Source organism: Pseudophryne corroboree, chromosome 9 (genome assembly GCF_028390025.1).
Source record: "Pseudophryne corroboree isolate aPseCor3 chromosome 9, aPseCor3.hap2, whole genome shotgun sequence".
Lineage (NCBI taxonomy): Eukaryota > Metazoa > Chordata > Amphibia > Anura > Myobatrachidae > Pseudophryne > Pseudophryne corroboree.
In genome coordinates this window covers 11,259,031-11,285,467 of record NC_086452.1, presented here as the reverse complement: position 1 = coordinate 11,285,467, position 26,437 = coordinate 11,259,031, and the positions used below count along the sequence as shown (strand labels likewise).

The window sequence follows — 26,437 nt, the reverse complement described above, 5'->3', positions numbered from 1 at the left end:
TCCAAACTCAATATTATAGTTGATGAAGCTTTGTTTGCTGGTGCCGAAGCTAATACCGCTATAGCAGAACGAATCCCTAAGACAGAGTGTTGACCCGTTGTGAAGCCCAATTGGTGTGGAGTTAGAAGAGAGGGCATTAAATTTTGTAGTCTGGTAGATAATATTCTAGCTAGAATTTTGTAATCTTGATTTAACAATGCGATCGGTCTGTAAGATTCCATAAGAGAGGCATATTTTCCTGGTTTAGGTAATAATAATGTTATGGCTTCGTTAAACGATGGGTAAGGAACCTTATTATTAAAAATCTGCTGGAATAGAGTGGAAAGTGTTGGGACCATTTCAGGTTTTATAATTTTGTAATAATTTGCATTTAAACCATCTGGGCCTGGTGCTTTGTTTAATTTCAGAGAATCAATGGCTACAAGAATTTCCAGCTCTGTAATTGGACTATTAAGGCCTTCCCTCTGTTCTGTTGTTAGTTTAGGTAATCCTACTTTCTCTAGAAAGGCATCTATGGTCTGTTGATTGGGCTCACTAGATCTATACAGGTCAGTGTAGTAGGACTCTAGTAAGTTTAGTATGTCTGGGCAGGGCCGTCTTTTCGTATGGGCTCAATGGGCTCTTGCCCAAGGGCCCCAGGAGTATAAGGGCCCTAGGCTTATAGCTGAGGGTCCCCTCTTTCCAGGGGTACCAGATTTTTGAAAATCGGCCCTGGGGAACCAGAGATATTTGACTTCAAAGCAGTGGACCCCATCCAAGCCTGTTAATTGCTCTTCCCAGCCAGAAATCTCAGGTTCTGTCTAACTTAGAGTGTTTCTGAAAAGTTGGGGCTCTCCTCTTTCAGTGGACACTGGCAGCTTGTCTCTACTATGCCCAGAACCAGAGATATCAGCCATCAAGCAGGTGGACACTGCCCCAGATCCACATGCCTGGTATGCAGTTTTATATTTTTATTGGTGGATTGCTCTGGCTCCTGAACTCTGATCCCCAAGTCCCCAGTACCTCCTGAAAGGGGAGCTCAATAGCTTTTTTTTTTTTTATCCCATTCAAAGCTATGAAATCAATTTCCAGGAACTTGAGATATGAGTCTGCAGTCAAGCAAGATGCCCTCCCACCAGAAAATGATAAATATTAAGCCCACTCCACTATCCTACCCTACCCTACGTATTAAACACCCCATAGCACCCTGGAAGTCATGTACCAGGGTCCCTTCATTCAGCCCAATGCCCCCTTCTACAGTTTAGTGTTCTCCCTCCCGCTCCATCTGTGTAGTAAAGGAATAATTAGCAGAAATTACTGCTCCAGGTCCAACATGCTGAGCGGAAGATAGAACTCCCCTACCGCCCACGGGACATCAAAGCTGTCGCAATAGCACCCTCCACCCCTACTGCTGGAGGATGGGTAGGGGGCCCAGTGCATTGCTGTGCCCAAGGGCCTACAGTACTGTTAAGACGGCCCTGTGTCTGGGTGAGAAGTGACAGTTACTCCGGAACCCTGGTCTAGTAATTTAGTTATATAGCATTTTTTCTTTTGCTGTTTTGCCATAAAGGCCAGAAGTCGGCCAGACTTGCCACCCCATCGATGATATTGATTTTTCATATATTCAGTCTTAAGTTTTGCTTCTTGTAAGAGAAAGGCTTCCAATAACCCCTTCTCCTGCAGATATACGGATTTATTTTACTCTATAGCAGAGAGTATATATTGTTGGTGTGAGTGGCGTAATCTTTTAGTTAAAGAATGTAATTGTTTTCTTATCTTTGTTACATTTAGCTACATATGATATTATGTGCCCTCGCATTACTGCTTTGGAAGCTTGCCAAAATAGAACTATATTGTCCCAGTGTTGTATGTTGTCATCCACATAAGCTTGCCAATTAGTTTTGAGATATTTTTGGAAATCCTCATTTTGTGACAGGTATATCGGGAAGCGCCATAGTTTAGAGGTGTGTAGTGGATCTCTCCTCTCTATATCACACAATATCGGGGCATGGTCTGAAATTATGATGTTATCTATAAAAGTGTGGGTAACTCGTGTAAACAGGGATTCTTCTAGGAGAATATGGTCCAATCTCGTAAAGGTGCCATGTACTCGTGAGTGGTATGTATATTCTCTGCTAAAACCATTTTGGAGCCTCCAGACATCCAACAAAGAATGCTGAGAGCATAAAAGGGAAATGCCTTCTTTATTATGAGAAGACGGATTCACCTGAGATTTGGAATGGTCTAGGGTAGTATCATGTAGTGAGTTCATGTCACCTCCGATGATTAAGTTAGGTGTGGCGTGCTGCATTAACAAATTAGATATTGTCTGAAAGAATGTAAAATTAGGTGAATTCGGTGCATATATGTTGAGAAGTATAAATTGTTCACCGTGTAGTGTTACATTTAGCATGAGGTATCTGCCTTCTGAGTCAGCGATAGTTTTGGTCACTTAAAAATGTAGTTTCCTGGCAAATAAAATTGCTACCCCTCTTTTTTTTCTTACAATAAGAAGCCGAAATACAATCAGGGGCTCTTTAAAGTGGGGTTTGAGTTTTTCAGCCAGTGGGTTTCTTGTAGGAATATTATATCTGGATGAGCTTGTTTTAAGTGTGTCAACACTCTACGCCTTTTGATAGCCGAATTCAGGCCTGCTACATTCCATGATAAAAATCTAAAGGAATTTGAGGTGACCTGCGGAAACTGCATTTTAGGTGGCTGTGTTTGTGTCATCCTATGCCAATTCTAACAAGACTCGTGTGTGAGTTGACTTGAAAATACAGCACAACCGCTCCGTCCCAGCTAGCAGAGCACATGTGAGATATCTTACCAGATTGAGAATGAGACTCGGACGCGCATGGCTTGAGAAAAAGGGGTAAAGCAAGGGGGAAAGAAAAAAGAAGAACAACCAAATTAACATCAACAATAACAATATTACATTTGGTTCAGGTTTAACACCCATTGTTGCTGGGTGAGACATCTGGAATTACACCAGAATTAATTGAATAGTGTGGTATCACTAGCCTTAGTAACTTATAGTAGTCTAAGCTATCACCCATTTGGGGGCGGATTGTTGGCTGGGGTGAGTGGAGTGAGTTTAAGACAACTTCTGGCCTGAGTAGGGTCATCAAATATATGTGTTTTGCCATCAGTGGTTACTCTGAGTTTGGCAGGATATAAAAGGGCAAATTTGATGTTGTTTTCAAAAAGATGTTTACAGATAGGTGTAAATTCTCTATGTTTTTGAGTAACTGCATTAGAAAAATCCTGAAAGATCAGGATTTGGAAGTTACGCACTAGGAGAGTACGTCGTCTGCGGTAGGCCATTAGAACATTTTCTTTATCCCTATAGTTCAAAAATTTTGCTATGACCGGTCTTGGCCTTACATCTCGGTTCTCTCTTTCGGGTCCTATACGATGTGCTCTTTCAATCATAACTGCGCCTGATGAGGTGGGAACATTCAGTATGGATATGATGTCAGTGCTAAGGAGATCCATTAGGTCTGTTCCCTTAATGGATTCTGGGATGCCTAAGAACCTCAGATTACTTCGTGTGGTTCTATTCTCTAAATCTTCTAATTTAGATTCTAGTTTGATGTTAAGTTGGACTTGTGCCTCAGCAAATTGTTTGAGTTCAGAAATGGCATCTTCATTGGTACTGGTACGTTGTTCCACCTCAACCAAGCGTTTAGTGTTTGTTTCTAGATGTGTTAGGATAGTGTTAATAGAGGCCTGAATGGCATCCAGTTTTTGTTCAATTTGTGTTGTTTGTGCTGGATTCAGCAAACTAGAGGTACCACCTGTGCCTCCCAAAGGGGGGCTTTCTGGAGGTGTGATGGATGGGGAGAAGCTAACCGAGCCACGTGTAGTGGAGCTTAAAGGTTGGGTGTTCTTACCCTTGTTCTTATTTTTCATGGTTGACATTTGAGACCTGTCTAGAAATCTGTCCATGCTATGAATGGCTGTCCTTGGCCAGAAATTGAGTGTGCCCCCAAAGAAGGGAAAGAAGAAAATAAAATAAAATATCACATAATATGATAGTTAGGCTAGCGACCCATGTAACCTTTGAATCACATTATTGTGCCAAATTGAATGTCAAACACTCTGCGAAATCTATGATGTTGAAGGACTTGCGGAGTCCTATGCACCATGACTGATGTTACTATTGGTGCCAAAAAAAAAAAAAAAATGTTACTAATAAATATATATAGAGAATTAAATGAAAAATACAGCAGCTGTCAGATATCCTTTCGTAGGGAGCATGTAGTTACAGACTTGTACCACAAGATGGCAGCCTCTGACTTTCAATGTTACAGTTGGCAAAAATAAATATCAAACTGTTATGAGATAGGGAATTGCAGTAAGTTGGGAAAAAACCAAAACATAATACAACAGATCAAGTGTCTTATATTATACAAAGTATTGAAGTATAACAGAATGAATCTGGAATAGCAAGCTCGTTTATGCTATGGTTCTGCTGTTTGTGCACTCAATCTCCCTGGAGTACACAAAAGCATTAGCCACAGCAAAGTTATCCTGTGATGTACCTTAATCACCACTAGATGGCAAATGTGCACCGTGTTATTCTAAGGAACAAACCGATAAGAAAAGAAGTGAATAGAAAAGAAGAGAAACGAAAAATAAATAAATATATGTATATGAAGTCAAACCCCATACACATCTATATCCCAAAATATATATATGAATAATCTATTCTTTAGAAAGTATACAGTTATATGAAGAAAAATCTGCCTCAACCACCACTATGTCAAAGTGGCTGTAAGTTGTACTCCTGTAGCCACCCCCAGTCAGGGCCGGTCCTGGGGCTCTGTGCGACCCGGGCGGCAATAGGGGGCGTGGCTTCGTACAGGGGGCGTGGTCATTTACGCCCCCTGTACAGACTGAAATGATGTGCGGTGCGCTATGACGTCATCGTGCACCGCACAGCAAAGGTCCTCTCCACGAAGGGAAACTAGACGCGTAGGAAGAGAAAGGAGAGATGGTCCGGAGAAGGTAGGAACCAACACCAGAAAGAGTGGAAGGAGTGAAGTAAACCAAAGCAGTTAATATAAAACTAACACTAGAAGAGTCTGTAGGAAGTCGTCTCTGACAGCACAGACACCAGCACTACCTGTAGGGATATCTCAATGCCGAGATTGTGTCCTAACCAGGCTCTCCCCCAGTCAGTAGCTGATGTAGTCTCCTTTCTACTTCTCTCCGATGCGGCGTATCACTGCTGTCCACGGCCACACCACCGCTGTGATAAGGTAACCTCCCGCAGTAATGGTGCCCTAGGCACCGCGTTATGAACCAGATGTCTGGCAGAAGGCACAGTGGGTAAAGGTGTCACGGCTATGCGACAGCACACCCCGCACGTACGGGGACACGGTTTTCTCCCCCGTGGCTTTGGATCTCCGTCAGGCCGGTCTCCGCTAGATCTCCGCTCCAGGTTCGGGCGCCAGGCAGCCTCGATAGTTGGAAGGCAGGCACAGCACCGGCGTTCGCTCCCGCAACTCCAATCCTCCTTCCACGTGGCTCATCAGCAGTGGCAAGCCGCGACCGTCCAGGTGTAGTTCGATCCTCCCAGTCTCACTGTCCAGGATACCCCGCAGTGTGAGCCGGTCCGGTCAGCGCGTCCACGGCAACAGGAGCTGGGTACGTCTTCAGCGGCGAGCCCCGCACTCAACAAGGGCCCGGCTCTCTCCCCAGTGATCGTCTCCTCGGTCTCTGCAGTGTGCAAGACAGTCACCCGAGTCTTTACGGTAAGGTTTTTAGAGCTTGGTGAGGTTCAGGGAGGGGGAGCAGGCTCAGCTCCGGCATTCGTGCCCGTGGCTCCGATCTCCCCTTCACGCGGCGCGTCAGTAGTCGTCCAGGTGGGGCTCACGATCTTTCACTGCCCGGGACAGCCAGCAGCGTGAGTCAGTCCGGTCAGCGTATCCATAGCAGTAGGAGCTGAGTACTTAACAAGATCCCGGCTCTCTCCCCAGTGAACCCCTTCTCGGTCTCCCCAGTGTAGAGGATGGTCAGTGGAGTCCTCCCGGTAAGGTTTCCAGAGCTAGTTATGTCTCAGGGAGGGGAAGCAGGCCCAGCCCTAGTGAGGCAGCAGGGCCGGCAATGGCGCCGGACCACGCCACTGGGAGACAGGTAGGCCTCAGATTTAGCAGGCTGGATTCCGGTGGATAACTGCCTCGATCTTCCCTATATTCGGCTCGTTATGTAGAGCTGAGTCTCCACTACACCCTCCGATATTTTTTGTCAGATTTGTGTGAGATCTGCTGCAGGATGGAGGCAGATTTAATCATAGGGAGACATAGACATCTGTAAAAAGTGGCCATCACGATGCTCTGCCCACCAGAAGTCCCTCGGACTGAGTCTTGATGAGAAGGTCGTCTAGATACGAGATAATTGTGACCCCTAAAGATCTGAGATGTGCAATCATGACTGACATGATCTTGGTAAACACTTGGGGTGCTGAGGACAGACCGAATGGGAGAGTTCTGAACTGGAAATGATCCTGGCGTATCGCAAACTCCAAATACGCCTGATGTGGTTTCCATATCGGGATGTGGAGGTACGCATCCTTTATGTTCAGGGATATCATAAATTCCTTAGGTTCTAGACTCGCAATGACGAATTGATTGATTCCATCTTGAATCGGTAGTAGTCCACAAACTGGTTTAAGGATTTTAAATTTAGGATGGGTCTTACCGATCCATCCTGCTTTGGAACTACACACAGACTTGAATAGTAACCAAAGCGCCAAAGCAAACTTCAGGCCGTGATAGCAGAAGCTGAGAACTGACTTGTCCAATGTCTCTAGAAGCTTCTCCGAGATAAATTGACGATTCTCTAATGTGTTCCACTAAGACAATTAAGTCATCGCCTGGAACCCCGGACTGTAAGTCCTTGACCAATTTAACGGCCCAGTGTTCCACTGCTTTGATTACCCAGGAACTAACTAGTGTCTGAGCAATACACACGCAGCTGTATATATAGACTTCAGGGTGGTCTCCAATTTCCGGTCGGGTGGCTCCTTTAAAGACGTGGCACCTGGGACTGGTAGAGCAGTCTTTTTGGACAGCCTTGATACTGAGAAATCCACTTGTGGGGGATGTTCCCATTTTTCCATTTTAGATGCAGAAAACTGAACTCAGCCTGACCGAGGTATTTTGCAAAAGCGCGGAGTGGCAGGGAGGGGGGGGGGGGGGGCGCCAGGAGCAGCGCTGCACAGTAAACTACTCACCAAGCAGCCAGCCTCAGGTGTGCGGCAGGGGGGGAGTGAAGGAACGTGGCAGAGTTTCTCCCACAAGAGTGTAGGGCTTCAGAGACCCGGACCCCACTTCTCAGTAAGTGGCAAAGGATTCTTCCTGAGGCAGGTGTAGAAGAAGAATATCTGACCTAACGTGACCGGCTCCCTCGGCACGTTTCTAAAAACTAAGGGCTGATGGGGGATAGAGGGGGAGGAGCTACACACTTATTCAGTTTTCTTAAAGTGCCAGCTCTCGATAGCCACCTGTCTATACCCCAGTGTCTACTGCCTCCAGTGTCCCCTAGTGGATGACAGAGAAAAAAAATTGCTAAAACAAAAAAATAAAGAAATACTTACCTGCACCCAGGGGTCCGGTCATTGCTGATTGCTGAGTCTCTACACCGGTCAGCTGGTCGCTGGGCTCCTGCTCTGTGACCCGGTCACCTGTGCTGTAAACCGGCATATCACTTTACAGCATATACAGCTGACCGGGGTCACAGAGCAGGAGCCTGGCGACCAGCTGACCAATCACCGGGCTGGTAAGTATAAAGGGAGGGGCTATCCGGCAGCAGTGCATGCGCGGTATAATCTCAGGATATTTTTCACAAAAACTACCCTGAGGATTGCGATATCCGGATTTCCAGGGACGGCGTTTTCTCACAGGCCCTGCCCCCACATGTGATAATGATACATCCCTTAAATATATTCATTTATCGCATTGCAGATTGGGGCAAAATAATCACAGCCCATCCGCATCTGAGATGCACATTGTGATAAATCCCTACACTAATAAATGCAAAATGAATGAGAATGCACAGGAGCAGAATTCCAGCTCTTACCTCCTCGTTTCTGGTTTACGTCACAGTAATGAAGCCCTTCCGGTGCGTAGATGAAGGCGTGGACGTGCTGCACCCCGTCCTAAGACAAGAGATGGAAATGGGTCATGTTTAGAGCGGTAACATTGTGCAAACCCGGGTTTTGTTCCCTATGGCAGTACCGGCACCCAGGGGTAACGCAATACCAGCACCCAGGGGTAACGCAGTACCACCACCCAGGGGTAACGCAGTACCGGCACCCAGGGGTAACGCAGTACTGCCACCCAGGGGTAACGCAGAACCGGAATCCAGGGGTAACGCAGTACCGGCACCCAGGGGGAACGCAATACCGGCACCCAGGGGGAACGCAGTACCGGCACCCAGGGGTAACGCAGTACCGGCACCCAGGGGTAACGCAGTACCGGCACCCAGGGGTAACGCAGTACCGGCACCCAGGGGTAACGCAGTACCGGCACCCAGGGGTAAAGCAGTACCGGCACCCAGGGGGAACGCAATATCGGCACCCAGGGGGAACGCAGTACCGGAATCCAGGGGTAACGCAGTACCGGCACCCAGGGGGAACGCAATATCGGCACCCAGGGGGAACGCAGTACCGCGCCCAGGGGTAACGCAGTACTGCCACCCAGGAGTAACGCAGTACCGGCACCCAGGGGTAACGCAGTACTGCCACCCAGGGGTAACGCAGTACCGGAATCCATGGGTAACGCAGTACCGGCACCCAGGGGGAATGCAATACCGGCACCCAGGAGTAACGCAGTACCGGCACCCAGCGGTAACGCAGTACCGGCACCCAGGGGTAACGCAGTACTGCCACCCAGGGGTAATGCAGTACTGCCACCCAGGGGTAACGCAGTACCGGAATCCAGAGGTAACGCAGTACCGGCACCCAGGGGGAACGCAGTACCGCGCCCAGCGGTAACGCAGTACTGCCACCCAGGGGTAACGCAGTACCGGCACCCAGGGGTAACGCAGTACTGCCACCCAGGGGTAACGCAGTACCGGAATCCAGGGGTAACGCAGTACCGCCACCCAGGGGTAACGCAGTACCGCCACCCAGGGGTAACGCAGTACCGGCACCCAGGGGTAACGCAGTACCGGCACCCAGGGGTAACGCAGTACCGGCACACAGGGGTAACGCAGTACCGGCACCCAGGGATAACGCAGTACCGCCACCTTTCATTTATTTTAAGTATAATTTATAATTCTTAGGACTAGTTCTGGAACAGGAAGAAATCAGGAAGTCTCGCACAGAGGGAAGGAAGCTGCTATAAGACTATGGGGCCCATTTATCAATGATCATATATTGAATGCGATCTGGGCGGGATCTCACCACCCAGGTTCACATTGCAATATGCGATACCTTCAGATGAATGTATCACCCGGCACCCGCAGGAACAGGGGCTCTGAGAGGATGTGCTCAACGGGCGTCCGGGGGTCCTGCGCATGAGGCGATGCACAGAGGCTGTCTGGCGGAGGGTTCCCGGGGAACTTCTTCCCACGCTCTGTAGCCCATAGGCTACAATGGGTAGCTGCGGAGAACAATATCGGGAATACATCGGGTAGCATCGCATCCCCCATAGAAACCTATGGGGGATGTGACTGCGGGCGGAGATGAAGGGATCGCACCTGCTGTGATCCCTCCTTTATACATTCAGGAGATCCCAAATATTTGTGGCTAACCCCCAAAACGGGTGTTATTAAACGTAAAGGGTTATGTCCTATCTATCGTGGGGAGGTTACCCCGACAGTGATAAGGTTCACCAAGGATGTATCCGGAACCTTCTCTAACAAGGAGTCACCAATAAATCTAAATAATAATAAAAAACTGAGGCCCAGATTTATCAAGCCTGGGAGAGTGATTAATTGCACAGTGATAAAGTCGCAGCCAATCAGCTCTCAGCTGTCATTTGTCCGACACACTATGTAACATGACAGTTGGGAGCTGATTGGTTGGTACTTTGTCACCGTGAAATTTATCACTCTCCAAGGCTTGATAAATCTGGATCTTTATTATTTGAATAGAGCAACTTTTTAATTGTAAAATAAGATTTTACTTACCGGTAAATCTATTTCTCGTAGTCCGTAGAGGATGCTGGGGACTCCGTAAGGACCATGGGGAATAGACGGGCTCCGCAGGAGATAGGGCACTTTAAGAAAGACTTTGGATTCTGGGTGTGCACTGGCTCCTCCCTCTATGCCACTCCTCCAGACCTCAGTTAGGGAAACTGTGCCCAGAGGAGACGGACAGTACGAGGAAAGGATTTTAGTTAATCTAAGGGCAAGATTTACACCAGCCACACCAATCACACCGTACAACCTGTGATAACTATCCAGTTAACAGCATGAACAACAACATAGCCTAGGTTCAAACCGATGAAGCTATAACATCACCCTTATGTAAGCAATAACTATATACAAGTCTTGCAGAAGAAGTCCGCACTTGGGACGGGCACCCAGCATCCACTACGGACTACGAGAAATAGATTTACCGGTAAGTAAAATCTTATTTTCTCTAACGTCCTAGAGGATGCTGGGGACTCCGTAAGGACCATGGGGATTATACCAAAGCTCCCAAACGGGCGGGAGAGTGCGGATGACTCTGCAGCACCGATTGAGCAAACAGGAGGTCCTCCTCAGCCAGGGTATCAAACTTATAGAACTTTGCAAAGGTGTTTGAACCCGACCAAGTAGCAGCTCGGCACAGCTGTAGTGCCGAGACCCCTCGGGCAGCCGCCCAAGACGAGCCCACTTTCCTAGTGGAATGGGCCTTGACTGATTTAGGCAACCCAGCCGTAGAATGCGCTTGCTGAATCATGTTACAGATCCAGCGAGCAATAGTCTGCTTTGAAGCAGGGGCACCAATCTTGTTGGTCGCATACAGGATAAACAGTGTATCTGTTTTTCTGACTCTAGCCGTTCTGGCTACGTAAATTTTCAAAGCCCTGACCACATCAAGTGACTCGGAATCCTCCAAGTCACGCGTAGCCACAGGCACCACAATAGGTTGGTTCATATGAAAGGATGAAACCACTTTTGGCAGGAATTGAGGACGGGTCCGCAATTCCGCTTCATCCATATGGAAAATCAGATAGGGGCTTTTATGTGACAAAGCCGCTAATTCCGACACTCGCCTAGCCGAAGCCAAGGCTAATAACATGACCACCTTCCAAGTGAGATATTTTAACTCCACCGTTTTAAGTGGTACAAACCAGTGTGACTTAAGGAACTTAACACCACGTTAAGGTCCCAAGGCTCCACCGGAGGTACAAAAGGAGGCTGAATATGCAGCACTTCCTTCACAAAAGTCTGAACTTCTGGGAGAGGAGCCAATTCTTTTTGAAAGAAAATGGATAGGGCCGAAATCTGAACCTTAATGGAGCCTAATTTAAGCCAAATTCACTCCAGTTTGTAGGAAGTGAAGGAAACGGCCCAGATGGAATTCTTCCGTAGGAGAATTCCTGGCCTCATACCAAGAAACATATTTTCGCCATATACGGTGATAATGTTTTGACGTTACATCCTTCCTAGCCTTTATCAGCGTAGGGATAACCTCAACCGGAATGCCTTTCTCTGCTAGGATCCGGCGTTCAACCGCCATGCCGTCCAACAGAGCCGCGGTAAGTCTTGGAACAAACAGGGCCCCTGCTGCAACAGGTCCTGTTTTAGAGGAAGAGGCCACGGATCTTCTGTGAGCATTTTCTGCAGATCTGGATACCAGGTCCGTCGTGGCCTATCTGGAACAATGAGGATTGTTCTCACTCCTCTTCTTATTATCCTCAACACCTTGGGTATGAGAGGAAGAGGAGGAAATACATAGACTGACTGGAACACCCACGGTGTCACTAGGGCGTCTACCGCTACTGCCTGAGGGTCTCTTGAACTGGCGCAATAACTCTGCAGTTTTTTGTTGAGGCGGGACGCCATCATGTCTATCTGTGGCAATCCCCACCGAATTGCAATCTGTGCAAAGACTTCCTGATGAAGTCCCCACTTTCCAGGACGTAGGTCGTGTCTGCTGAGGAAGCCTGCTTCCCAGTTGTCCACTCCCGGAATGAACACTGCTGACAGTGCGCTTACATGATTCTCCGCCCAGCGAAGAATTCTGGTGGCTTCCGCCATCGCCACTCTGCTCCTTGTGCCGCCTTGGCGGTTTACATGAGCTACTGCGGTGACGTTGTCTGACCGGATCAGAACCGGTTGGTCACGGAGTAAGGTCTCCGCTTGACGTAGGGCGTTGTATAAGGCCCTTAGTTCCAAGATGTTGATGTGAAGACAAGGCTCTTGACTTGACCAAAGACCTTGGAAATGTCTTCCCTGTGTGACTGCTCCCCAACCTCGAAGGCTCGCGTCCGTGGTCACCAGGATCCAGTCCTGAATGCCGAACCTACGGCCCTATAGAAGGTGAGCACTCTGCAGCCACCACAGGAGAGATACCCTGGCCCTGGGGGATAGGGTGATCAACTGATGAATCTGTAGATGTGACCCGGACCACTTGTCCAGTAGGTCCCATTTGAAAGTCCTCGCATGGAACCTGCCGAAGGGAATGTCATTCCCATGACTCGAGTGCAGTGATGCACTGACACCTGTCTTGGTTTCAATAGAGTCATGAGTTCCTGGGCCTTCTCTATCTGAAGGTAAACCCATTTCTGGTTCGTATCCAGAATCATACCCAAGAAGGGCAGACGAGTCATAGGAACCAACTGTGACTTCAGGATATTGAGAATCCAGCCGTGTTGCTGTGACACCTTCAGCGAAAGTGACACGCTGTTCAACAACTGCTCTTTTGATCTCCCCTTATTAGGAGATCGTCCAAGCATGGGATAACTGTGACTCCTTGCTTGCGTAGGAGCACCATCATTTCCACCAATTACCCTGAAATTGGTAATGACAATACTGTACCGCAATTCTCCGGTACGCCTGATGGGGTGGATAAATGGGAACATGAAGGCATGCAGCCTTTATGTCTAGCTACACCCTAAAATCCCCCCCTTCTAGGCAGGAGATGATCGCTCTGAGCGATTCCACTTTAAATTTAAACCTTTTCCAGTATAGGTTCAGAGATTTTAATTTTAAAATAGGTCTGACCGAACCGTACGGTTTCAGGACTACAGCCAAGGTTGAGTAATATCCCCTTCCTTGTTGCAGGAGGGGAACCTTGAGCACCACCTGTTGGAGATACAATGTGTGAATTGTATTTGATATTATCTCCCTTTCTGGGGGAGAAGCCGGTAGGTCCGATAAGGAAAACCGGCGAGGAGGCACCTTTCGAATTCCAGCTTGTAACCCTGAGAAACAATTTTTATTGCCCCAGGATCCACCTGTGAGTGAACTCAGATGTGGCTGAAGATTCGAAGACGTGCTCCCACTGGGACGGACTCCCTTAGCGGAGCTCCAGCATCATGCGGTGGATGTAGTAGAGGCCGGGGAGGACTTCTGTTCCTGGGAACTAGCTGTGCCCTGTGCCCTTACCTCTGGTAAGAAAGGACGCTCCTCGTACTTTCTTGTTTTTCTGCGACCGAAAACACGACATTTGATAATGTCGTGCTTTCTTAGACTGTGAGGGAATATAAGGCAAAAGATCCGAATTACCAGCTATAGCTGTGGAGACCAGGTCCGAGAGCCCTTCTCCACACAATTCCTCAGCCTTGTAAGGTAAAATCTCCATATGCCCCTTTTAGTCGGCATCACCTGTCCATTGCATGTTCCACAGGACACGTCTAGCAGAAATCGGCATAGCGTTGACTCTAGAACTCAGTAGACTAATGTCTCTTTGGGCATGTCTTATATACAAGACAGCATCTTTTATATATATATATATATATATATATATATATATATACACTAGGGCCAATAACATGGTATCCTTATCTAGGGTTTCAATTTCCGCTGATAAGGTATCTGTCCACGCTGCTACAGCGATATAAACCCATGCCGACACAATCGCCGGTCTGAGTAGTGTACCAGAATGTGTGTAAATGGACTTCAAAGTACTTTTACTGCATGCTATCTGCAGGATCCCTGAGGCATACTTGCCTACTCTCCCGGAATGGCCGGGAGGCTCCCGAAAATCGGGTGACCCTCCCGGCCCCACGGAAGAGCAGACAAGTCTCCCGGTTTTTAACTTACCCCCTGCCCAGCCGCCCACTTTGAGAGTAAAGTGGGCGGTCCGGACAGTAGATGACGCGATTCTTGTTGAATCGCGTCATCATAGTCACGCCCCCTGCTATAAAATGCCGGTTATAGCGGCATTACCGAGCGGGGGCGTGGCTCAATGGTGTAACCCCGCCCTCGTTTCGCCTCTGTCCCTCCTTCACCCCGCCACGTTCCGCCTCCTCCCCGCCCACTCCTCGTAATTTTCCTGCCTGGAGAGAGCTGCCAAAAAGTAGGCAAGTATGCCCTGAGGATAGCTGTTAAGTCAGCGCTACCTTTTGGGTAAACGTGTCAATCCACCCCAGGGGAAGATTCCCATCGTATCCTGGCCCTAGTAGGGAAGGAATACTCCCTGAGAATTCTTTTTGGGAAACTTCAGTCTCTTGTCTGGAGATTCCCGCTCTTTTTCTTCATGAGAGGAGGGAAATTTACCTCAGCATTCTTCCCCTTAAACATGTGTACCCTCGTGTCAGGGACAGATGAGTCATCAGTGATATGCAAATCCTCTTTTATTACAATAATCATATAATGAATACTTTGCTGCCAGTTTTGGCTGTACTTTGCATTATCGTAGTCGACACTGGAGTCAGACTCCGTGTCGGTATCAGTGTCTATTATTTTGGATAGTGAGCATTGAGAAACACTGAAGGTCTCTGCGACATAGGGACAGACATGGGTAGATTCCCTGTCTGTTCTCTAATCTTTTGTGCAATAAATTTACCTTAGCACTTAATTTCACATATCCAATCAGGTGTCTGCGTTGTCGACGGAGACACCACACACACACACACACACACACACACACACACACACACACACACACACATTTGCTCCATCTCCTCCTTAGGAGAGCCTTTTACCTCAGACATGTCGACACACACGTACCGACACACCACACACTCAGGGAATGCTCTTCTGAAGGCAGATCCCCCACAAGGCCCTTTGGAGAGACAGAGAGAGAGTATGCCAGCACACACCCCAGCGCTATATGACCCAGGAAAACACACAGCAATTTAATGTTTACCCAGTAGCGCTGTTATTATTATCTGCGCCGAATTATGTGCCCCCCCTCTTCTTTAAAACCCTCTCTTCTACCGTGGTATAAGCAGGGGAGAGTCCGGGGAGCTTCCTCTCAGCGGTGCTGTGGAGAAAAACATTGCGCTGGTGAGTGCTGAGGGAGAAGCCCCGCCCCTTCGGCGGCGGGCTTCAGTCCCGCTAAAAGTGTAAAATTGGCGGGGGCTCATGCATATATACAGTGTCCAGCTGCATATATGCTATACTTTTGCCAAAAAGAGGTTTATATTACTGCCCAGGGCGCCCCCCCTGCGCCCTGCACCCTTACAGTGACCGGAGTATGTGAGGTGTATGGGAGCAATGACGCACAGCTGCAGTCCTGTGCGCTACCTCAGTGAAGCACCGAAGGCTTCTGCCGCCTGAGACGTCTTCTGTTTTCGTTTCTTCTGGCTCTGTGAGGAGAACGGCGGCGCGGCTCTGGGGTGAACGCCCAGGACGAACCTGTGTTCCACTCCCTCTGGAGCTAATGGTGTCCAGTAGCCGAGAAGCAGAGCCTAACATTTAAGTAGGTCTGCTCCTCTCTCCTCAGTCCCTCGATGCAGGGAGCCTGTTGCCAGCAGTGCTCCCTGAAAAAGAGAAAAAATCCTAACAAAAATGCTTTCTAAACAGGAAACTCAGGAGAGCTCCCTGCAGTGCACCCATTCTCCTCTGGGCACAGTCTAAAACTGAGGTCTGGAGGAGGGGCATAGAGGGAGGAGCCAGTGCACACCCAGAATCCAAAGTCTTTCTTAAAGTGCCCTATCTCCTGCGGAGCCCGTCTATTCCCCATGGTCCTTATGGAGTCCCCAGCATCCTCTAGGACGTTAGAGAAATAGAATATATATAAAAATATCTATATATTTACAAATTTTTAAACTTTCTTAACTTTTCTTTAACAATTTTATTGTGTTTTTTTGGGTAATAGTGGAAGCCTAATTCAACTGTGTATGCGCAGTCCCTTGCGCCTAGCCCAGCAACGCAGTAAGCGTAGCTCTATCGCCCCGTGTTTGATAAATTGTGGTGATGACAGATTTCCAATCTCTACACATTGATAAATAGGTCTGATAATGAGAATATAGCTGTCTGGGCTGTCGGGTACCTTCTCGAAGCGCCTCCAGGGAGCCTCCTGTATGTGGACGTTCGCTTCCGTTACATGGTGGAACGTTGTGAGGAAATGATTACAGATCTCCATAGAGAAGTCTTCAATGGTTTTTATCTAAACACAAAAATGAGCGAGCGTTATGCAATATACAATGTATCACTTTGCTTTGTCAGGATTCAGCCAGTGATGTCACAGTGAGCAGGAGGCTACAGGACAGTGGCCCTAGGCAAAATTAGGGGGGATTCCAGTTGCCCAGAAACAACCTCCTCTTGGCAAGTCGCTCACATTATGACAATACTAATGGTATATAATATGATTACTAGAGCTGCCGCCACATCATGCAGTTTAATGGACAGATAAACAGGAGTTACCCCTTTCAGTTTCGCCAGGGCATAGACCGTATTCTTCATGGTGTCTGTGGGAATTATGTCAGAATTATCCCCAACCAAATAATCTTTCTTTGATCTCAGGGTGAGCTGGACGGAGGCTTCGATCTCCTTGATAAAGTGCTGTTTTCCATCTCGTTTAATCTGAAGGACTTTAACTGCGTCCTTCCCATAACCTGTGCGCACAAACTCCACATCTGCGTCCTGAAAATAATAATAATAATATAGTAATAATCATTTATACAGGTTTTATGGGAAAACGTATGAGTAGCAGAAAATGTGAGGTTGTGTCGGCACTTCATATCGCGCTGCTGGGTGAGGGCAGTAAGGCAGGCAGGCAGGCAGGTGTCGCCATAGTAGGCAGCATAACACATATTTAAAAATGCAACAAAAACAAACACCCATTGGGACGTGGCCCGGCGCCAGGGTTGGACTGGCCCACAGGGGCACAGGGAAACCACAGATGGGCCCTGCTGCCTGGGGGCCCACCCCCCTCCTCCAGGGATCAGGTTCCAGACTGTGCTGTTACTAATCTAGTGCATTATCAATCATGCATGCACTGCAGTATTTACTGTATATATTTATCTAGGGGACCAACACTTGCAAAATGGATAGGCAAACCAATGTGGTGGCTGGGCACACCCCCTCTAGAGACTGGCCACACCTCTAAACATGGGCCCTACATGCCCCAGTCCGACACTGCCCGGCGCCATCTCGCCGTGCAATCCCTTTTTTATTCGCCAACACTTTTTATTACGATCTGTTGCATAGTTAGAGCCGACACGTAAAGTGCAAATGCTGAAACGTGGCTTTCTTATATTATATCAATATATCAGGTGAGCCTCCAGCGAGTCCCAATTTCTGGTCACAGGAGGCAGAATCGGCTGTAGACCCCGTGGGGCCCTAAGGAACATGCTGGTTTGGCCCCTTCCCACCTCAATTTGTCTCACACACTACACGAAACCGGTTTCGTGATCTGGCCCAGCAGCTGTGACCCGGGGATCACATTGTATATTATAGCTGCCAGCATGTTACAGTCATATCCATCTACACGTGGACGCATCCAAACCCGTCCCATGTGCACCTACAGCCTCCACTACGGTGTGTTCTCTACATATAGGGGCTAATTCAGGTTGGATCGCACTGTCGACTTTCCATATGTTGACCTTTTCTAGCTGTAAACCTGATGCATGTCGACTATATGGTGTTGACTTACGACACTGTCTATCGTCCAGATGCCGTACATTCATGAAAAATGGGAACATCCGTGTGTGTCCAGAGTGCTGTGGCCGGAGGCGTGGGTGTCCAGATTGCTGTGGCAGGAGGCGTGGGTGTCCAGAGTGCTGTGGCAGGAGGCGTGGGTGTCCAGAGTGCTGTGACCGGAGGCGTGGGTGTCCAGAGTGCTGTGGCAGGAGGCTTGGGTGTCCAGAGTGCTGTGACCGGAGGCGTGGGTGTCCAGAGTGCTGTGGCCGGAGGCGTGGGTGTCCAGAGTGCTGTGGCCGGAGGCGTGGGTGTCCAGAGTGCTGTGGCAGGAGGCGTGGGTGTCCAGAGTGCTGTGGCAGGAGGCGTGGGTGTCCAGAGTGCTGTGGCAGGAGGCGTGGGTGTCCAGATTGCTGTGGCAGGAGGCGTGGGTGTCCAGAGTGCTGTGGCAGGAGGCGTGGGTGTCCAGAGTGCTGTGGCCGGAGGCGTGGGTGTCCAGATTGCTGTGGCCGGAGGCGTGGGTGTCCAGAGTGCTGTGGCAGGAGGCGTGGGTGTCCAGAGTGCTGTGGCAGGAGGCGTGGGTGTCCAGATTGCTGTGGCCGGAGGCGTGGGTGTCCAGAGTGCTGTGGCAGGAGGCGTGGGTGTCCAGAGTGCTGTGGCCGGAGACGTGGGTGTAGAGAGTGCTGTGGCAGGAGGCGTGGGTGTCCAGAGTGCTGTGGCCAGAGGCGTGGGTGTCCAGAGTGCTGTGGCCGGAGGCGTGGGTGTCCAGAATGCTGTGGCAGGAGGCGTGGGTGTCCAGAGTGCTGTGGCAGGAGGCGTGGGTGTCCAGAGTGCTGTGGCCGGAGACGTGGGTGTCCAGAGTGCTGTGGCAGGAGGCGTGGGTGTCCAGAGTGCTGTGGCAGGAGGCGTGGGTGTCCAGAGTGCTGTGGCAGGAGGCGTGGGTGTCCAGAGTGCTGTGGCCGGAGGCGTGGGTGTCCAGAGTGCTGTGGCCAGAGGCGTGGGTGTCCAGATTGCTGTGGCAGGAGGCGTGGGTGTCCAGAGTGCTGTGGCAGGAGGCGTGGGTGTCCAGAGTGCTGTGGCAGGAGGCGTGGGTGTCCAGATTGCTGTGGCAGGAGGCGTGGGTGTCCAGAGTGCTGTGGCAGGAGGCGTGGGTGTCCAGAGTGCTGTGGCCGGAGGCGTGGGTGTCCAGATTGCTGTGGCCGGAGGCGTGGGTGTCCAGAGTGCTGTGGCAGGAGGCGTGGGTGTCCAGAGTGCTGTGGCAGGAGGCGTGGGTGTCCAGATTGCTGTGGCTGGAGGCGTGGGTGTCCAGAGTGCTGTGGCAGGAGGCGTGGGTGTCCAGAGTGCTGTGGCAGGAGGCGTGGGTGTCCAGAGTGCTGTGGCCGGAGGCGTGGGTGTCCAGAGTGCTGTGGCCGGAGGCGTGGGTGTCCAGAGTGCTGTGGCCGGAGGCGTGGGTGTCCAGAGTGCTATGGCAGGAGGCGTGGGTGTCCAGAGTGCTGTGACCGGAGGCGTGGGTGTCCAGAGTGCTGTGACCGGAGGCGTGGGTGTCCAGAGTGCTGTGGCCGGAGGCGTGGGTGTCCAGAGTGCTGTGGGCGGAGGCGTGGGTGTCCAGATTGCTGTGGCAGGAGGCGTGGGTGTCCAGAGTGCTGTGGCAGGAGGCGTGGGTGTCCAGAGTGCTGTGGCCGGAGGCGTGGGTGTCCAGATTGCTGTGGCCGGAGGCGTGGGTGTCCAGAGTGCTGTGGCAGGAGGCGTGGGTGTCCAGAGTGCTGTGGCAGGAGGCGTGGGTGTCCAGAGTGCTGTGGCAGGAGGCGTGGGTGTCCAGAGTGCTGTGGCCGGAGGCGTGGGTGTCCAGAGTGCTGTGGCAGGAGGCGTGGGTGTCCAGAGTGCTGTGGCCGGAGGCCTGGGTGTCCAGAGTGCTGTGGCAGGAGGCGTGGGTGTCCAGAGTGCTGTGGCCGGAGGCGTGGGTGTCCAGAGTGCTGTGGCAGGAGGCGTGGGTGTCCAGAGTGCTGTGGCAGGAGGCGTGGGTGTCCAGAGTGCTGTGACCGGAGGCGTGGGTGTCCAGAGTGCTGTGGCCGGAGGCGTGGGTGTCCAGATTGCTGTGGCAGGAGGCGTGGGTGTCCAGAGTGCTGTGGCCGGAGGGGTGGGTGTCCAGAGTGCTGTGGCCGGAGGCGTGGGTGTCCAGATTGCTGTGGCAGGAGGCGTGTGTGTCCAGAGTGCTGTGGCCGGAGGCGTGGGTGTCCAGATTGCTGTGGCCGGAGGCGTGGGTGTCCAGAGTGCTGTGGCCAGAGGCGTGGGGTATGTACAGGCCAGAGCAGAAACTTCCCTTGTGCTACAACTAGTGCACACAGCAGTGCACATCCCACACACATAGGGGGTAATTCCAAGTTGATCGCAGCAGGAATTTAGTTAGCAATTGGGCAAAACCATGGGGGTCATTCCGAGTTGTTCGCTCGATAAATTTCTTCGCATCGCAGCGATTTTCCGCTTAGTGCGCATGCGCAATGTCCGCAGTGCGACTGCGCCAAGTAAATTTGCTATGCAGTTTGGAATTTTACTCACGGTTTTTTCCTCGTTCTGGTGATCGTAATGTGATTGACAGGAAGTGGGTGTTTCTGGGCGGAAACTGGCCGTTTTATGGGTGTGTGTGAAAAAACGCTACCGTTTCTGGGAAAAACGCGGGAGTGGCTGGAGAAACGGAGGAGTGTCTGGGCGAACGCTGGGTGTGTTTGTGACGTCAAACCAGGAACGACAAGCACTGAACTGATCGCAGATGCCGAGTAAGTCTGGAGCTACTCAGAAACTGCACAGAGAAGTCTTATCACAATATTGCGAATCTTTCGTTCGCAATTTTAATATGCTAAGATTCACTCCCAGTAGGCGGCGGCTTAGCGTGTGCAAAGCTGCTAAAAGCAGCTTGCGAGCGAACAACTCGGAATGACCCCCCATGTGCACTGCAGGGGAGGCAGATATAACATGTGCAGAGAGAGTTAGATTTGGGTGGGTTATTTTATTTCTGTGCAGGGTAAATACTGGCTGCTTTATTTTTACACTGCAAATTAGATTGCAGATTGAACACACCCCACCCAAATCTAACTCTCTCTGCACGTGTTACATCTACCCCACCTGCAGTGCACATGGTTTTGCCCAATTGCTAACTAAATTCCTGCTGCGATCAACTTGGAATTACCCCCATAGTGCCCTGGCACGTTTCACCATAATGCTTGAGAGTTCAGGATTCGTGTAATGCATAATCATCTGGGAACTTGTTCATTATCCGGGCGCCACGTGTAGAAAACATAATTCTGCTGAACAAATCAAAATCCCTGACACCCCCCTCCCCCCCCAATCTGACCCCTCTTAAGTGCCAATTTCTGTGTCTGTGTCCTGGATCACTGAGGGTCTCCCTGGGCTCCAAGAAGTCTGGTAATAAGGGGGCATCGTGTCCTCCCGAGGTGTCTGCTCCCCAATACTTTCAACAGCGCAGAGCCAACCCTCTCCCCAGCACCCCGTGCTCCATTTATTAGCTTCCCTTTCCGCAACAGCAGCAGTTACAGATATAGCCATGCGTATCTTACTGCGACGCAGCATTCTGCAACACGGCGAGTATTCGCAGCCGGCCTGGCACACCATGCACTATGTCGAGATAAAACATGCCGCATTGCAGTAAGATGAGCTTGGCTACATCTGTAACTGAATAACAGGTGAGTGGGGTCCACCAGTTGGGGCCCGTATAATTAACAAGTGTCCTTGTGTGCATTGCCTGCTGTATATGTATCACAACGGTTATTGTGGCATCTGGCAGAATAAATAAGAATTAAAATTCTATTTATACCTGTGATATTACTTAGCGTTCCCTGTAGGTACCACTACTACTACTGTCAGCCCTACAATTAGTACCAAACACCCTATTTATTCCTGTTCCGCCCCAGATGGACACAAGTCATTAGGATAAGCAGGGACTGGCGAAGGAATCATTGCTACAATTGCAACATATTACACCGTTGTGATATCATGAATAGAATCAAATATAATACGGCTTTGTATCAGATCTCCAAGGAAATTTCTGCTCAGAATTTCTAGATCCGTAATTATATTTGTACACAGGATGAACTCAATATTTTGTGTATATAAAGCTGATATTACTTATATTAAATGTATTCTGCAGCGTTATTTAGTATAAGTGAGTTTGGTCCTACCTTCACGTATTCCGCCATCCTCCCTGGATTATCAGTCACTGTGGATGTAAAATGACAAATACCTCTGTACCTTAGAGCAGGTGACTGTGAGGGGGGATTGCCTGAAGGGTGGATATTGTACCAGGGATCCCAGCCAATCAGCTTCTGTTTGTTTGCCTGAAGCGTAACCTCCACTCAGATGGGGGTAATATTTGTCAGAGTCAATCATTGCTTAGCTGGAAGCTTCAGACACTTTCTGGTACAAATTTCCGGAACCTCTCAACCGGAGACGTAACGTGTTTTCCTCAGTGCTTTACGCCAATGGATCAACATTTGTCCCAACCTTCCTGATTTCACAGCCCATACCCAAAAAGCATTTAGCGGTTTTGTGTGCAGAACTATTCAGGATGATAGTTCATTTTTTTTTTTTTTTTTTTAAACCAAATAAAATTATTTCTTTTTCTGGCTCATACTGATAGAAAATAGTGTAAAAAGAACTTTATTCTTGTTGGCACGGGGTGTTTTATGTAGGTATGGAAGATTGTAACATTGGTATTGACAGTAATAGCAAGAATGCCAATAGCAAGACGTAGAAAGTGACAAGTTTTATTTTACATTTATTGTGCATTATTTAAAAATGCAGATTAGTTTTCTAACAGAACAGACTTCGCTGGATGCAGTAACGGTACATGGTAACGTGACCTGAAGAGTCTGCCGAAATCAGGATAAATAGCCTGCCGGACTGATATGCTTGAAAAATTAATGAATAACATAATACCTTCTTACTCACATCTCTTATCAAACGCACCACATTTCCAACAATATATACCGCCGCACCTGTGTATAATGCCCACATGTATATACTGCTGCACCTGTGTATACTGCCCACATGCATATACTGCTGCACCTGTGTATAATGCCCACATGTATATACAGCTGCACCTGTGTATACTGCCGCACCTGTGTATAATGCCCACATGTATATACTGCTGCACCTGTGTATAATGCCCACATGTATATACTGCTGCACCTGTGTATAATGCCCACATGTATATACTGCTGCACCTGTGTATACTGCCCACATGTATATACCGCTGCACCTGTGTATAATGCCCACATGTATATACCGCCGCACCTGTGTATAATGCCCACATGTATATACCGCCGCACCTGTGTATAATGCCCACATGTATATACTGCCGCACCTGTGTGTAATGCCCACATGTATATACTGCTGCACCTGTGTATAATGCCCACATGTATATACTGCTGCACCTGTGTATAATGCCCACATGTATATACTGCTGCACCTGTGTATACTGCCCACATGTATATACCGCTGCACCTGTGTATAATGCCCACATGTATATACCGCTGCACCTGTAATGCCCATATGTATATACAACTACACCTGTGTATAATGCCCACATGTATATACTGCTGCACCTGTGTATAATGCCCATATGTATATACCGCTGCACCTGTGTATAATGCCCACATGTATATACCGCCGCACCTGTGTATAATGCCCACATGTTTATACTGCTGCACCAGTGTATAATGCCCACATGTATATACTGCTGCACCTGTGTATAATGCCCACATGTATATACTGCTGCACCTGTATAATGCCCTTGCCCACATGTATATACCGCCGCACCTGTGTATAATACCCACACGTATATACTGCTATCTTTTATTAAGAAAAATTGCAACATACATTACATAAATATGGTAAAACTCATAAAAATAGGACATACAATATACATTAAATTGTTGCCCAATAATCTAAACCAAAAAGCAACAAAGCTTATATAACTATACGCAGTGTCAATATTGCTTAACCTCTAAGCAAAAAAACAACCTACTACAGGTTGAGTATCCATATCCAAATATTCCGAAATACGGACTTTTTTGAGTGAGAGTGAGATAGTGAAACCTTTGTTTTCTGATGGCTCAATGTACACAAACTTTGTTTAATACACAAAGTTATGAAAAATATTGGCTAAAATGTCCTTCAGGCTGTGTGTATAAGGTGTATATGAATTATAAATGTATTCTGTGCTTAGACTTGGGTCCCATCACCATGATATCTCATTATGGGATGCAATTATTCCAAAATACGGAAAAAGCCCATATCCAAAATACCTCCGGTCCCAAGCGTTTTGGATAAGGGATACTCAACCTGTATATATAAACAACACATCTCATAACCATAAGCAATGAACAGATGAATGAAGTCTTTTAGTCACATGCAAACCGCTTTAATGAAAAAAAACAGAAAAAAGAAAATCTACGGGAAGGTGAAGGATAGGAAGCCATAAGATGAACAAGAAAAGGACTTCTACTACCCACTCAAGGGGGTTTCAGGTGGCGCCAGAGCCTGGACCACCTGACAGCATCCAACCTCTTCCTGTCCATATCCATCATCCTCTTAACCTTGTGCAGAATATTTCCCACCACCTCCTCACAGGGGAGGACCTTTGCTCTGAGGGAAACCTGACACCGTGCACCCCATGTGTGAAACCTAACTGCTAAACTAACTATAAAAATTGTGGTTAAATCAAACCTTCTATACCCTTTGAACGCCCCATAAACCCACTCAGGGTAACTAAGCCCCGAAAGGCACGGGATGCATAAGGCCCTTGATACCGCTCTGTAAACCTTTATATTGAAGGGACACTCAAGGAGGAAATGGTCCATTGTCTCCACCTCCCCTAGACATTCCTCACGTGGGCAGCCACAATCATTGGCACTTCGACACTTGAGGTTACCCTGCACATAAAGCCTCCCTTGGAAGGAAAGCCAGGCAATATCTCTGAACTTCAGTGGGATTCTTTGAGAATTAATCAAAGACAACCCATCTGAGCAGACACTGCCAGGGCAGTCCCTTAACGACAGCGGAGCATAAAAGTTAGTCTGAAAAACTCTTCTCTCCAACTCCCTTCTAGAGAAGTTTTTGACTTCATCCACCTCCAGCCCCCAAAGCCTCGTCATCTTCAATCACAGTATAACCTAGATCGGGAGGTAGTCATGCCGGACTCGAAAGGTTTTTACTTGGCCACCATCCATCCATAACCTGAGGAAGAGAAACACCCAGGCCCTAAAACTCTCTACCCATTGAGGGGGAGTTCTTAGAAACGAACTCCCAGTTTTAAAAACGTTGTAGCAAAAAAACACCACAGGGTTGACCATACTCAGCCCCCCCTGTTCCCTCGATCTGTAGGTGATCCCTCTCTTGACCAGAATCATTCTATTCCCCCTTAACATCAGGAAGAATAAAGAATTCATCTTGGTCCACAAAGACTGTGGCAAGAAGCACACATAACTGACATACAGAAAAAGTGGAATCAGATAGGTTTTGCATAAGTCAAACCTCTCCCTGAGAGAAAGTTGCCACCTTCTCCAGGACTGCACCTTCCTGGTAGCATCTTCCAGTCTCTTCTCCCAATTCTGAGTGGCATTATCACCACGGCCAAATTGGATACCTAGAATTTTTATTTCTGGACTGGCGCGGGGCAGGCTTTCTGGAAGGGTAAACACATCACCTTCCTCCCCCATCCAGAAAGCTTCACACTTATCCTTATTGATTCTGGAGCACGAAGCCTTAGAGTACTCACAGATAACATGTTCCATGCCACGTGCCTCTGCCACAGATGACAGGACCACAGTAACATCGTCTGCATAGGCCACCACCCTAAGCGGCAACCCAGGGCCCAGCTGCACCCCTGCCACAGCACCGCTCTCAATCCTCCGCACAAAAGGATCAACTGCAAATACATATAGAAGGGGGCTCAGGGGACACCCCTGATGGACACCCGAGTCGACCGCGAAAGCAGGGCTTATCCAGCCATTGACAAGTGGGAAGCTCTCAGCCTGATTGTAAATGACACGTAGCCAATCTACCACCCTCACTGGAAGACCATACCTCTCCAGCACAGCCCACAGGTACTGTTGGTTAACTCGGTCAAAAGCCTTGGGCTGATCCAATGCCAGCAAATACTTACCCCACTTTTCAGCACGACATTGCTCCACAGCCTCCCGGATGCCAAGGACAGCACTAAAGGTGCTTCAGCTTTTCACAGTGCAATGCTGAGACTTCCATCAGCTGATTAAAAAGTACCTTTGACAGAATATTTCTGTCCGTATTGAGTAGAGCGATGGGGCGCCAGTTCTCAACACGCACCGGGTCCCTACCTTTAGACAATAATATGAGAGCAGAGGATCTCATAGAGGGAGGGAGTGATCCCTTACCCAGGCTTTCAGTAAATACCTCCATGAGATGAGGAGCCAAGATGTCTGAAAAAGCT

At 48.8% G+C, this 26,437-nt stretch overlaps 1 protein-coding gene across 1 annotated transcript in view; it reads right to left on the bottom strand.

The window, feature by feature from the left end:
• LOC134957253 (uricase-like) overlaps positions 1–22,255 on the bottom strand; it is a 56,511-nt gene extending 34,256 nt beyond the window's left edge. The window contains exons 1-4 of the mRNA XM_063938967.1: positions 22,149–22,255; positions 16,741–16,959; positions 16,367–16,483; positions 8,068–8,146 (exon numbers count right to left, since the gene is read on the bottom strand). Of these exons, the coding sequence (XP_063795037.1) occupies positions 8,068–8,146; positions 16,367–16,483; positions 16,741–16,959; positions 22,149–22,166 (433 nt within the window). The 5' untranslated portion in view covers positions 22,167–22,255. The remainder of the gene's footprint in view (positions 1–8,067; positions 8,147–16,366; positions 16,484–16,740; positions 16,960–22,148) is intronic.
• Between the last annotated feature and the right edge of the window lie 4,182 nt (positions 22,256–26,437).